This window comes from Dipodomys merriami, unplaced genomic scaffold (assembly GCF_024711535.1).
Source record: "Dipodomys merriami isolate MVZ:Mamm:240054 unplaced genomic scaffold, mDipMer1.0.p SCAF_21, whole genome shotgun sequence".
Lineage (NCBI taxonomy): Eukaryota > Metazoa > Chordata > Mammalia > Rodentia > Heteromyidae > Dipodomys > Dipodomys merriami.
The window spans coordinates 1,842,832-1,856,180 of NW_027203493.1; the positions used below are offsets into that span (position 1 = coordinate 1,842,832).

At 40.1% G+C, this 13,349-nt stretch overlaps 1 protein-coding gene across 9 annotated transcripts; it reads right to left on the minus strand.

Moving 5' to 3' along the window:
• Window positions 1–215: 215 nt before the first annotated feature.
• Window positions 216–12,840, minus strand: LOC138833526 (membrane-spanning 4-domains subfamily A member 12-like). 9 transcript variants are annotated; one of them, XR_011373945.1, is made up of 8 exons: window positions 12,430–12,823; window positions 10,802–10,896; window positions 9,226–9,369; window positions 4,976–5,032; window positions 4,737–4,856; window positions 3,889–4,003; window positions 3,036–3,102; window positions 216–394 (listed from the first exon to the last, which is right to left on the minus strand). XR_011373945.1 is itself a non-coding variant. In XM_070031795.1 (8 exons), exons 2-8 carry the CDS (start codon window positions 10,847–10,849, stop codon window positions 357–359), a joined length of 516 nt encoding a protein of 171 aa, XP_069887896.1. In that variant the 5' UTR covers window positions 10,850–10,896; window positions 12,661–12,829; the 3' UTR covers window positions 216–356. The 9 variants fall into 9 exon arrangements, 6 of the variants coding, with proteins under 6 accessions (XP_069887896.1, XP_069887895.1, XP_069887901.1 ...); XM_070031795.1 differs by having other exon boundaries at window positions 3,889–3,930; window positions 12,661–12,829; XM_070031794.1 differs by having other exon boundaries at window positions 3,889–3,930; window positions 12,430–12,827.
• Between the last annotated feature and the right edge of the window lie 509 nt (window positions 12,841–13,349).

A 13,349-nucleotide genomic window follows, 5' to 3' on the forward strand; every position in this document is an offset into this window, starting at 1 on the left:
AGAGCACAAGACCCTGAGTTCAAGTTCCAGTTCCTGCAAAGAAAGAATATGTTCAGTCTTCTGGGCCTAGTGCCAGTGGCTCACACCTGTGAGCCTAGCCACTCAGGAGGAAGATTCCCTTGGCTCAGGCTGACCATATTCAGCCTCAGAGATATTTATGTGATTAACAGTAAGTGTAGGTTGGGCGTCCCATGCAGAAGAAGTATGAACATTCATCAGTGTTAATTTTTATTAATGAGATGGGAGAATGGGGATGGGACTTCATTAGATGACGTGTGCCAAAAGGTGTCTTGAACAAAATGAAGTTCTTCATTCTCCACTCAGCTATCTTTCCAGGTTGAAGTCATGATGGTTCTTTAACATGTTGAACAAGGGGGTCCTTTCTGCAATGAGCCTGAAGAAGGGTGGATATTAGTAGATTGATCTTGAAATGTCCTCTAAAATACTATAGGATTTTCAGTAGCTTTTTGAAAAAATTCTAATAGGAATAGTTTAATCAACAAGAGTCTTAAAACTATGTGTGTGTGTTTTTTTTCAATGCTAGAGGTCAAACCCAAGGCCTTGTGTACATTAGGCAAGCAAGCACTCTACCACTGAGTTATACAACCACGTGCTTTCAATACTTTTGGCTTTTTCCTTCTCTTCCCCCGCCTCTCTTTCTTTCCCTCTCCTTCCTCCTTTCCACTCCTCTTTCTCTTTTCTTCTCCCCTTCCTCCCTTCTCTCCTCCTTTCCTTTTCCTCAGTTCAATCTAATTTGAATAAAAATCTGTATGATCTTATATGTTCAATCCATGTCATTTTCTCTTTTTCTCTTTTTACTTTATTCAGAGAAAAATTATGAGGGAGATGTGTGTGTTTACTAGCTTTATAGTCAATGGTCTAGTCTATTGTTTTTTGATTACAAGTTTGAATGTCTTCCCTTCTCCATTGTACTAAAGAAAATATTGCAAGGCAAACAGTGATACAGGTTTAAGTGTCAGGCACCCAGTTTCTCTGGAGTGATATCTAACAGGATTTTTTAGGAATGAAATTACTTTTGTGATACCAATGAAGACACAGCTTCTGAGAATCAAGAGAAAGTGGGAAAGGAAAGGAAACAAAATCTTCTCTCACATTATTATTTCTCTTCAACCATTTTATTAACTGATACAAGAGAGATTATGAACATGTAGTTCATACTTGTAATCATAGTTGCTCAGGAAGCTGAGATCTGAAGCTTGAGGTCTGAAATCAGCAAGGGCAGAAAAGTCTGTGAGACTCTTGTCTCTAAGCAGCAAAAAACGTGGAAGTGGAGGTCTGGCTCAAATGGTAAAGTGTCAGCCTTGATTAAAAAAATGTCAAATGAGAGCTGAGGCCTTGAGTTTTAAATTCTCTGTAATGATATGTGCACACACAGACACAGACACAGACACAGACACAGACACACACACACACACACACACACGAGATTGTTTAAGCAATAAACTATGCTATCCTGCAAACTAAGATGGCAAACTAAACACCAGACATTCATGGGGTGGAAGTACAGTGCTGTGTTTGTGGAGATGAGGAGTAGGAAATGGGGCTGAGAAAGTAGATTGGGGCTAAATTATTACAGAAACTAATGTTATGCCAGAGTCCTAAGCTTTCATACTGTATTGTCTGTCCACATTTGTAGAAGACAAAGTAAAGGAAGACAAAGATAAAATAGATTGAGGGGATCTTGTGATATACTTAGGAGATTATTTGATTTCCAGAATAAATAATCTGGGGAGGGGGAGTGTCTACTAACTCCATGGCCAGAGCAGTGAATTGAATGGGGATGCTATTGAATGGGAAAGAGATGAGGAAATGGATTAGATAATTAGTTGAACATTAGATGTACTTTATTTGTGGTGTTTTGGAATGTCAGTCTCTGGAGAAGCATTGGAAATAGTAGTCTATAGTCTATAGTAATAAGGACCTAGATGTGGATCCAGGATTAGGATTGCTATAAATTTGTTAGTGGTTACCAAATTGCATATATATGCATATATATGTGTATATTTTATATTGATAATTTATGCTATATATATATTGACTATCTATTGATAATTTATGCTATATATATATTGACTATCTATCTATCTATCTATCTATCTATCTATCTATCTATCTATCTATCTATCTATCTATCTATCTATCTATACCTACCTACCTACCTATCTGAAGAGACATAATTGAAATGTGGTCAAATATAAGAAGAGCTTAGCCGGGCACTGGTGGCTCACGCCTGTAATCCTAGCTACTCAGGAGGCTGAGATCTGAGGATCGAGGTTCAAAGCCAGCCCGGGCAAGAAAGACCGTGAGACTCCTATTTCCAATAAACCACCAGAAAACCGGAAGTGGCGCTGCAGCTCAAGTGGTAGAGCGCTCGCCTTGAGCTGAAAAGCTGAGGGACAACGCCCAGGCCCAGAGTTCAAGCCCCACGACCGACAAAAAAAAAAAAAAAAAAAAAAGAAGAGCTTAAAGAGATTAAGGCAAAGGTGATAAGCTACGTAAAATTTCTGAGCTTAGTGGTAAGTGGGTAGAGATCTGAAGTTTCTTAACCCTTTCTGATTTAAGATATATGAACATTTCTTGTGTTGACTTGAGGTCCCTCCCTTCCCTCCTCTGTCCTTCTCCTTCCCTTCCCACTTGTCTCCCTTCCCCTCCCCTTCCCTCTCTCTGTTCCCTTCCCCTCCCCCTTCCTCTCCCCTTCCCCTCTCCCTTCCCCTCCCCTCCCTTTTTTCTTTTTCTCTTTTTCTTTCTTTCTCTTTCTTTCCTTTCTCTTTCTTTCTTTCTTCTGTCTGTCTGTCTGTCTGTCTGTCTGTCTGCCTGCCTGCCTGCCTGCCTGCCTGCCTGCCTGCCTTCTCTTTCTATGATGATGATGATGATGTGGTATTGGGGCTTAGACTCAGGGCCTTGTGCTCTACCACTTGAGCCACGCCCCAGACCTTGGAGGTGGTTTATGATCTCATTGATCTCAGAGCCTAGGCTGAGGAATGGGAGCTAGGAGGAGGGACAAACATATTCACCAAAGTTTCCAGATTCAGGGATGAGGAGATCCATGGGAGATGAAGTTTGCCCTTCAACATGGAAATACTAGATATGGAGGAAGTGGGGAAACAGCTTTGTTGAGAAAGGGTTTTCATTATCTGTCACAACTGGTGACCCCAAACCTTCAGTTCTGAAGATACTTAAATTAGGACACTGTGATATTTATATTCTCCAAAATTTTGAGAAAACATTTAAGACTTCACCATTGCCATGCCCTATACCTGGTAAAGTCTCCACAACACTTTTTTTCCTAGGGAATTTTCTGTTCAAGTACACAGACCTGAACCACAAAAGTCATATATTTTTGGTCTTATTCATTCATGAAAAAATGAAGATATAAAGATATTCTACAGTATAAAGCACCTTATTTAGGGGAATCTATGATCTCCCATTGTAGAGGGACCCCATGTAGTATGCAATAGTTACTGCAAAGTATTTTCAGCTACCTGCAATCACAGTTTAGAGATAGCACTGCTTCTGATTTCTTCTTTCCCACCTTCTCCCCCAAGTCCTTGGGGCTTGAACTCCTGGCTTAGGTGCTATCCCTGAGCAATTTTGCTCAAGGCTAGCACTCTACTACTTGAGCTTCAGCTCCACTTCTGGCTTTCTAGTGGTCAGTTGAAGATAAGAGTCTCATGGATTTTCCTGCTCTGGCTGGCTTTGAATCATGATCCTCAGATCCCAGCCTGCTGAGTAGCTAGGATTACAGGCATAAGCTACCAGCACCTGGCTTTGTTTCTGCTTTATCCTTATCAAAACATTAGCTCTTAAACAGGGCTCATTACAGAAATCAGTAGCTTCCACTCACCAAGGGAGACATGAAATACTCACTGAATCTTTATCTTCTGCTTTTTGCTTGGCATGCCCAGTGAGCTACAAGAATTGACACAAAAAACTCCAACAAGGAAAATAGGAACAAATATCCTGAAAGCATCTTACCACTTTTCTGCATACAAAAAGACAATACACATGTTTTACAGATTTTGGTATTTTAACACTTTTAAAACAATAAAGGTATGAAATGATGGAGAAAAGAGTAAAAAATTACTCACTATATTCAACTGAAAAATATGTGTAGTTTGATCATAATGATAAATGGTAAGTTAATGATAAAGATAATGATTTCTGCCAAACAGGGTAATGAGGATAAAATGTGGATAAAATCAACAAATTTTCATTCTGACTTTTTGGTGGTTAACTGGAGGTAAGAGTCTCAAGGACTTTCTTGCCCAAGTTGCCTTTGAACCTTGATCCTCAGATCTCAGCCTCCTGAATAGCTAGGCTTACAGGCATGAGCCACCAGCACCTGGCTCAAATTTAATCTTTTAAGGCCTTGGAAAAATTGTCCTTAGAGATGCAGATATCTGAAATGAATGAGTTGCCCATCATAAATATATCATGGCAACTGTGTGAGTCCAAAATTGAATATTATAATGCTTAATCATTCGAAATATTCATGTTAGTATGTATACTACTTTCCATCTTATTACTTGAGGTTTAGGTGTGGCAGTGTTTAGGACTATAACCTATAGCTTGAATGATAGCTAAGTAGGCCACAGAGTAAAGCCAAGGTGAGAGTCACTTCTATGATGTGTAAGTTAAAATGCTTTGATTTATTGTCAATAAGTGTAGTGCAAGTAATGTCATGATGCCATTTCTCATCAGAACTTGGTACTTACTTGTTGCCAAGGAGAAAATTTTGAATGTAAACTGTGTAGGTAAAGCTCAAGTGTGATTAAAATCAAGCCAATGACTGAGATACAGGCACTTAGGATGTTCAGTCCTATTGTGTAGACCACCTGAAACAGACAGACAGCATCAGGCATTGCCAGTTATTCTCCATTCATCCCTGGCAAGTATATTCGATGTAGGAGAGATGAAACATTGCTAACGTTTGCTCCGAGCACTTTTCACTCACCAAACACTGGACTTTCATCTTCTGGGTTTGTACTGTGAAGGTTCCTGTGATGATATACTGTAAACAAAGACCACATTTGTTAAAGATCCCGTTATGGCTACTGCGAGACTTAAAGAGTTAGGGATTATCAGTTTAGCTCTTTAGTGAGACCAAGAAATTCGTCAAGAATTCTTCAAGAAAGAATTCCGACATGGGAGAAAACCATGCAAGTATCTGGCCCCCAACAGAACAGAGATGTTGCAAATGGAATCCAGGCACTTTGATGTGCTTTATCAGAGGAGTATCAAAGTTTACTTCGTTTTTGGTCAGTCATAACTTACTGAGTCCCTAAGGTAAGTTATAAGAAAATATCCCCAATTAACAAGTTTACTACCTGATAGTACATGTTGGTCAATTTATATGCAAGTCCCTTTAAAAAGTTATTTGATAGCATTGAGGATTGAACTCAAGGTCTTTTTGCTTTCTGTGTGAGTATTCTACCACTTGAGCCATGCCTCAGTCCTTACGCTTCTAGTTTGATTTTCAGGTCGATTTTTGCACTTCTGTCCAGGCAGGCCTCAAACTATAGTTCTTTTATTTTAACCTCGCAAGTAGATGGGGTTACAGACATGTGCCACCATGCCTAGCCCAACAAGAGCTTTTCATTCATTGTATTTCTGTGGCATATCACTGAACAATACCCTCACTGAGGGTAGTTCCATGGTTAGACTTGTTTTAAAGCTATCACTCTATGCAGATAAGAGATTCGATTTCAGAAGACTTCAGGAGGTTAGAGGAGGCCACCAGAGTGATTCCAGTGTGAAAATATGTAATTCCAAGTTTTCCACTGCTACATTAAGAAGAGCAAAAAGAGGGGCTGGGAAGGTGGCTCAGTGGTAGAGTGCTTGCCTTGCATGCCTGAGGTTTGATTTCTCAGCACCACATAAGCAAAAAGAAAAAAGCCAGAAGTGGTGCTGTGGCTCAAGTGGTAGACCCCTAGCCTTGAGCTGAAGAGCTGAGGGACAGTGCCCAGGCCCAGAGTTCAGGCCCCACGACCGGACCCAAAAAAAAAAAGCAAAAAGAATATGGAGTTTATTAATATATGTTATGTATGTTATTATACATATACCATTATATGTTATATGTTTATTAATATATGTTATGTATAATATGTTATCACATATCCAAAATATTTCAATGTAGAATTTATATAAAATGATTAATTAAAAATTTATTTTTATTCTTATCCTGGTGCTTGAACTCAGGGTCTTGGTGCTGTCCCTGAGATTTTTTTTGCTCAAGGCTAGCACTCTACCACTTGAGCCACAGCTCCACTTCCTGCCTTTTGGTGGTTAAATAGAGCTTAGAGTCTCATGAACTTTACTGCCCAGACTGATTTTCAAGCCATGATCCTCAGATCTCAGCCTTGTGAGTAGCTAAGATTACAGACATGAGCCAATGGCACTGGCTAACATAGATTATATATGTATATACATATATATGTATTTATATTTGTTTTTTGTTGGCTGTGGGGCTTGAACTCAGGGCCTGGGTCCTGTCCCTAAGCTCCTTTGCTCAAGGCTAGTGCTCTACCACTTTGAGTCACAGCACCACTTCTGGTTTTCTGGTGGTTAATTGGAGATAAGAGTCTCATGCACTTTTCTGACTGGGCTGGCTTTGAACCATGGGCCCTCAGATCTCAGCCTCCTGGGTAGCTAGGATTACATATGTAATTAAGCTCTTGGCTTAATTTTATATTATGTTTTATTTCCCAAAGTCTTTGGAATCTTGAAGAGAGTTTACATGTATAACACTTCTCAGTGTAGTTTGCTTACATTTGACAGGCTTGTGAGCTGCATGTGACTTTTGGCTACTCCTTTGAGCAGTATAGCATTATCTATTTTCCTGCTAATGACTCTAATTACTGTTTGAAACCTAAGTCTTCTAAATCTAGATTGTATCCATACTTCTTTTACCTCTCCAGGTGAAAATTAAATATCTCAAACTCAATAGTATGTTCAAAAGAAGCCCATTTTCCTCTGAAAAGCAGTTCTATCCATATCCCTTTCTATTTTAGTTGGTATCAAGCATTGCTTCTGTTAACCTGAACCCAAATGTTGTCTTTATTTTTATCTTTTAACCTTAAGGTTAAAGAATTATCTTTAATTAGTTGCACAATGGGGTTTCAATTCAACATGTCAAGTTATAAGTCAATTCATCTTGATCCATGTCACCCTTTCTGTCATTCTCCCCCATTTCTCTAAACTGGCTTTAACTTTTTTCACAGTGCACCCTCAGTGGACAAGAATAGTGTGTTAGCTCTAAATTGGCACCCACCTACAATCACGACTTTCACCACACTCATTGTCACTTTTTTGCCAATGGGGCTGGGAGGGGTTCTGCAGTAGCTTTCTAATGTGTCTCCTGCATCCTCTTCTTTAACAAAGAAGCCAAAAGGATCCTTTAAAAAATTTAATCCAGCTGGGTGCTGGTGACTCTTGTCTGTAATCTTAGCTACTCAACAGAGGCCGAGATCTGAGGATTGGTTCAAAACCAGCCCAGACAGGAAAGTCCATGGGACTCTTTTCTCCAATAAACTACTTAGAAAAAGCTGGAAGTGACAGTGTGGCTTAAGTGGTAGAGCACTAGCCTTGAGAAAAGAAAAGAAGCAGGAAGTGGATGGAGCTGTGGCTCAAATGGTAGAGTGCTAGATTTGAGCAAAAAAGCTCAAGGGGAATGTCCAGGACCTGAATTCAAGACCTAGGACTGAACCCGCCATCCACTCCCCCCCTACAAAAAAATCCAAATTATTTAACTCTCTATTCAGCAAACACCAGAACTCTAATTTTGCTTACAGTAAATTCCTAAATCCTCTGCTGTGGCAACTCCCCGTATTTAATAATATTTTTTTCTGGCCTATTTTCTATTAGTGTATTTTCTATTATTTCTCTTGCTTCCTCTGCCATCATACTGCCCATAGTTTTCTAGGGACACTTTAGGAGCACCAGACATTGGAGACTGTTTTCTTTCTTCCCCTAGAACATTCTTTCTACTTATGTCCATGTGGCCTGAATCATCACTTTTTCATCTTTGTTCAGATGTCACCATGATAGTTTCAACTATTGGTTACAATTCCTTACTTTCAGATAATAACAATCTACTTACATATTCTTGCCATGGCCTCCTTGTGGCTTGGTAAAACTTCCCTGCTAGTTCACTGGAGACTTGACCATTTTATTTGTTTTGGCTGGAGTTTTAGTGGACATGATTCAAGCTGAGGCTTAAAATTGTCTTTATTAGCTCATCTGAGGAGTAGATCTGGGTCCTTTTTATAAGTTGAAGCTAAGTCTGTGGAATTCCAGCCTTGTTCTGTTCAGTCTTTGCTAACTATATGTAAGTATGAAATGTTATGTGGTTTAGTGGTGTTTTGTCATGTTTGTTATGTGGTTTAGTGGTGTTTTGACACAGTGTCTCACGCCTTTTATCCTTAGATACTCAGGAGGCTGACATCTGAGAATCAGGGTTCAAAGCCAGTTCGAGCAAAAAAGTCTGTGAGACTTATCTCCAATTAGCCATTAAAAAGCCAGAAGTGAACCCATGGCTTAAGTGGTAAATAACTAGTTTTGAGTACAAAGAGGCTCAAAGAAAGTGTCCAGGCCCTGAGTTCAAGTCTTAGGACTGGCAGAAAACAACAACAACAATGATTCACTTGGGATTTTGTGAGGACTGGTACATTATTACCTTCTTGTTTCCTGAACAAGAAGAATATGAAGAATGTTGAAGAATGAATGATATTCTTCAATACTTTTTCTGTCAGCCACAATAAAGTTGTTCTTGTAAACTTCCCTTGAATTCCCTTAAATTTTCTTGGACTAACAGAACACAAAGATGTCATTTTTCTTCTACTCAAGATATATATGTTCCATTACTTCATAGCTTATTTGCCCCACTGGCAAATTAATGTCATAGGGAGAATTGAAGAAGTCATCCACCTCTTCTGTCTTTCCAAAATGCCCCTGGTCTAGCTTATCATTGCTCCTATGGAAAATGTGGCCTTTTTACACAAATAGGACCTTATTATGAAAGAATTTTACAAGTAAGAAATTCATGTGTTTTCTATTGAGATAGTCTTTTTTCAACCAGATATAAGAACAAATCCATCCCCTGAGAACAGTGTTTTATTTCAGATACACTGTTAGGGTCAGAAGCCCTCATTTTAGGTATGATAAGTAAATTAATAGTTAACTCTCAGAACTAGATTGTTGGCTCACAAGTGTTGATGACCAGAATGGATATCCTGATATAGCGATAAGAGGTATATATGTCCTTCCAAACACAATGATTTGTGAGTAGAACAAATATGTCCAGATCAATCCCAGGCTGTGATGAATCAGAGCATTCATTATCTGTATGGCCTGGAAGAGACAAAGACCATCCTTACTCACCTAAAAAGTCCAGGATCAACTTTTCTTTGTGGTACTGAGGATTAAACTGAGGGCCTCATGTTTTCTAGGCAGCTGCTCTCCTATTTGAGCCATGCTTCCAGCCCCCTTTTACCTCTTTTCTTTCTCCTTTTTTTTGCTGGTCCTGGGGCTTGAACCCATGACCTGGGTGCTGTCCCTGAGCCTCTTTGTGCTCAAGGCTAGCACTCTATCACTTGAGCCGCAGCACCACTTCCAGCTTTCTTATGAGTAGTTTATTATTGATGAAAGTCTCCCTGGGACTTTCCTGCCAGGTTGGCTTCAAATCACAACCCTCATATCTCAGCCTCCTGAGTAGCTAGGATTATAGTATGAGCCACTGGTACTGGCTGCACTGATTATTTTCAAGGCAGGATTTTCAGGCCTATTGGTTGAGATTTGATCTCGAGAACTTGGTCTTGAATGACCATCCCTAGATCTCTGCCTTCCAAAGAAGCTAGGATTACAGCTTGAGCCCCTGAGCCCAGCCCAGGTCCAAATTTTAAGAGGAACCCACATCCAGAAAGTCCTAAGGTGAAGAAGAAAAATGATGACCACACAGAGTAATTATATCACCCATAATTATTGTATGATATCAGAGAAAGGAGTTGATCTTGACATAATGTTGTATGGGGAATCATGCGCCATTTTGTCACATAACCAAGATTCAGAACTATCTGTCATTCATTACAAGATGTTCTGTCTACTGCAGCTTTCTTGTCACCCTTCCCCCCAGCATCTTTAACTTCTTTAGACACTAATCTGTTTTCCAAACTGTTATCACCTGGAGGATTTTAGATACATTCTCTTCAATAAACTTGCTAGTTTGATTTTGACATTAGCTCATGATCCAACAATTCAAGTGGCTAATGCAACATTGTGGGTGGAAAAGGCACAGTCATCCGTCAATATGGGAGGATGCCTGTTGCAGTTGATGAATTTGGCCTGGGGAAACAGTGACATAGCTAATGGGTCATGGTGAAGACGTCACTAGATATTCTATCAGTAGATATTATGACCACTGTCCACAGAACTTATTCTCCACAGGGTCTTTACAGTATAGTTCCCACAATTTGACCTGCTCTTGGAGGTCCATGTCATATGGATAGCAAGAGACTTTTTTTTGCTACTTTCAGACTCAAGGTTAAAGTAGGTTGTGAGGATGTTGGGTGATTTAAATGTAACGGACAGATTCATAATTTCTACCATATTTAGTTTTAGTGTACAGCTTATGTGTTGGGTCTGTGTGTGGGAAGCACAGATGTACAACCACAGCAGGATGCATTTGGGGATTTCATGATAGAAGTGGTGGCTGTCTCTTCCTTGTATATTGAGAGAGTACAATACGTGTAGGTATTTTGTCACTCCAAAAGAATTTAATTCTTACCCCTAGCACTCTCATTTCCTCTCGCATCCACATATGGTTTTGTGGCATTTTCCATTAAGATATAACAGAAGTGAGGGGATAAATGATTTTCTTTTCTGTAAGGAAATATGGAGATAAAATAATATTATTTTCTTGGACAAGTTATCTGAACTTGAGATGGAATCTATTCTTACAGCTACTCTGATTTCTTTACTTTTCACTATTTCATAGACTGTGGAGAGATTTTTTTTCTTTTGCATTTACACTTACTATATTATCTTGACAAACCCCAATGCTTGCTTCTCAAAAAAGTTCTGTTCACTTACCAATTTAATTCAACTAAAATCATGTAGTGGCAGCCTCAAGTACATCAATCATTCTAGAAATCAAATGTATCTAGAAATCTGTATCCCTATATTGTTGCATCAGAAAAATTAGATTTTTGGTTGATGTGGTAATTACTCATTGTTTTTTTTTTCTCTCTTAAATGGTTCAGGGGTGCCTGGATTTCTTAAACCATGTCATATGCTTATACCAGCTGCAGGAATGGCTGGCAAATAAAGCCCCAGATGTTTTATTTTAGAAAAGTAGGCTTCACAAGTTAGGGACCAATGGAAATCAGAGGTGTTCAACAGGTGAGAAAACCATACCTTAGAGAGAATTGTCATTAAAATCATGGCTAGCATTTGTTGCTCTATACAATTCATATTGAATAAATTGTGAATTTCATATCCATGAAAATAATCCCTTCTGTATTTAATATCCAAGAAAAGAACCCCCTGATAATTTAATAGCTTCTGTATTTAATCTCCATGAAATTGATCTCCTAATCCTAGTTGACATCTAACTCAAGCTGGGCTCAGGAAATATCTTATTTCTTGATTGTTTGGGTTTGTATTTTGTTGAGATGATAAAAAAACAAAACTAGGGGCAGGGGCATTACAGTTTTCTACCCCAATGTACAGAGTTGTAGAGAAAGCAAGCTTTATGCATGACAAGAACAGAGAAGATACTCAGAGAAGGGGAAGAGCAGAACTCCCCAGCTTTCTTATGACTTTCCCCTTTCTGGTTCCAGGTTCAGATATTATCACACTGTTTCTTAATTTTGCCGATTCTGTCTCTTATAACCAAAATATTTGTTGGCTTAAAATGGCTGCCTAACTTTCCTCTCGTGGCTTTGAAAATGCAACCTCAATCTCTAACACTTGGTGGCTCTGTCCTTTTTCTTTTAATCATTATCTATAGATATATTTAAAGTCGAAGATATCATCTTCAAATTGTTTTTTGTGTGTCCATACTTGGGCTTGAACACAAGGCCTGGGCATTGGTTCCTGAGCTTTTGTGCTCAGAGCTAGTGCTATCACTTGAGTCACAGCTCCACTTTTGACTTTTTGGTTGTTAATTGGAGATAAAGGACTTCTCTGCCCTGGCTGGCTCTGAATCGCACTCCTCAGGGCTCAGCCTCCTCCTGAGTAGCTATGATGACAGGTGTGAACCACCAGTGCCCGGCCAAATTATTACGAACTTTCCCTTTTCATTGTATAAACCTGTATGAACTCTTACATCGTTGTTCTGGGGACATCCCACTGACGCTTGAAAATAAACGATAATTTTGATCCAAAAAAATCAAACTTGAGTTCCAATCTCACCAGATATTATGTAATCTTGTCCGAATCCCTTGCTCTCTCAAAGGCTCTTGTCTCAGCAGCACAAAACAGAAACAAGAGACAACCCGAATCTCTGTGAGGGGGGTCCACGTGGCACGCAGTTGAAAGTGTGGTTACGCCTGTTCTCAGTGTGGTCCGCATTGGCCATGGATCCCTACGGCTGGCTTGATAGAAGAGCCAGGAAGGGTGTGTGTGTGATCATATAGGTGTTACCTTTAGTTACAGATCTTCTACCTGGCGGGCGCCGCTGGCCCTCTGCGCCCCTCATCACCCCTCCTGCCATTCTGACGCCGCGGTGGCGGCCCAGGGCGAGGCTGCCATGGGCGCTGCCAGCGGGGGAGGGCCTGGGCCTGCCCTGGGCCTGCGGACACCAAGATGGAGCCAGGGAGGACCAGGCCCACAGGAGCGCGTGGACAGACGCGGCCTGTCCTACCAGCGTGCACCCCACCTGCTGTTGGTGACCGACTCCGACCACAGGCTGTTTTTCTGGCTGCCTCTGTTAGAGGTTTGTCCACATGCGGATGTCTCCTGCTCCCCTTCGCCTCTAGGGAAGTATCAGCAAAAGTATTTCCATTGTTAATCCTCTCAAGGCTTAAAGCAAGAATACTGTGGAAGCTGGGTGCTTGGGGAAAAGGTTGATCCTGCCTGTTCCTTAGACTGTTTTTCTGTCCATTTGTAATATATGCTCCATTTCCCTCCTGGGTTCAGACTAATGTACCTTGAAAACTGCCATCAGATTAGGAAGGTTAAAATCTACGGATAGAACCTGGTCCCAAAAAGTATTCTAGAGTCCTGATTTGACAGTCACTTCCATGAGGCGCAGGTACCAGGTAGAACTCTTCTAAAAACTTATTTTAAAAAAATTGTGAAGATGCTGTACAGAGGTATTTTGTTAAATTTTG

Coding starts and splice junctions, on each gene's coding strand:
- LOC138833526 (XM_070031795.1), bottom strand. CDS start 10,849: ATGCCACAAAACCATATGTGGATGCGAGAGGAAATGAGAGTGCTAGGG. Junction 9,370..10,801: donor AGGAAATGAGAGTGCTAGGG/GTAAGAATTAAA, acceptor TGTCTCTTCCAG/GCCATACAGATAATGAATGC. Junction 4,857..4,975: donor AGATGAAAGTCCAGTGTTTG/GTGAGTGAAAAG, acceptor TGTCTGTTTCAG/GTGGTCTACACAATAGGACT.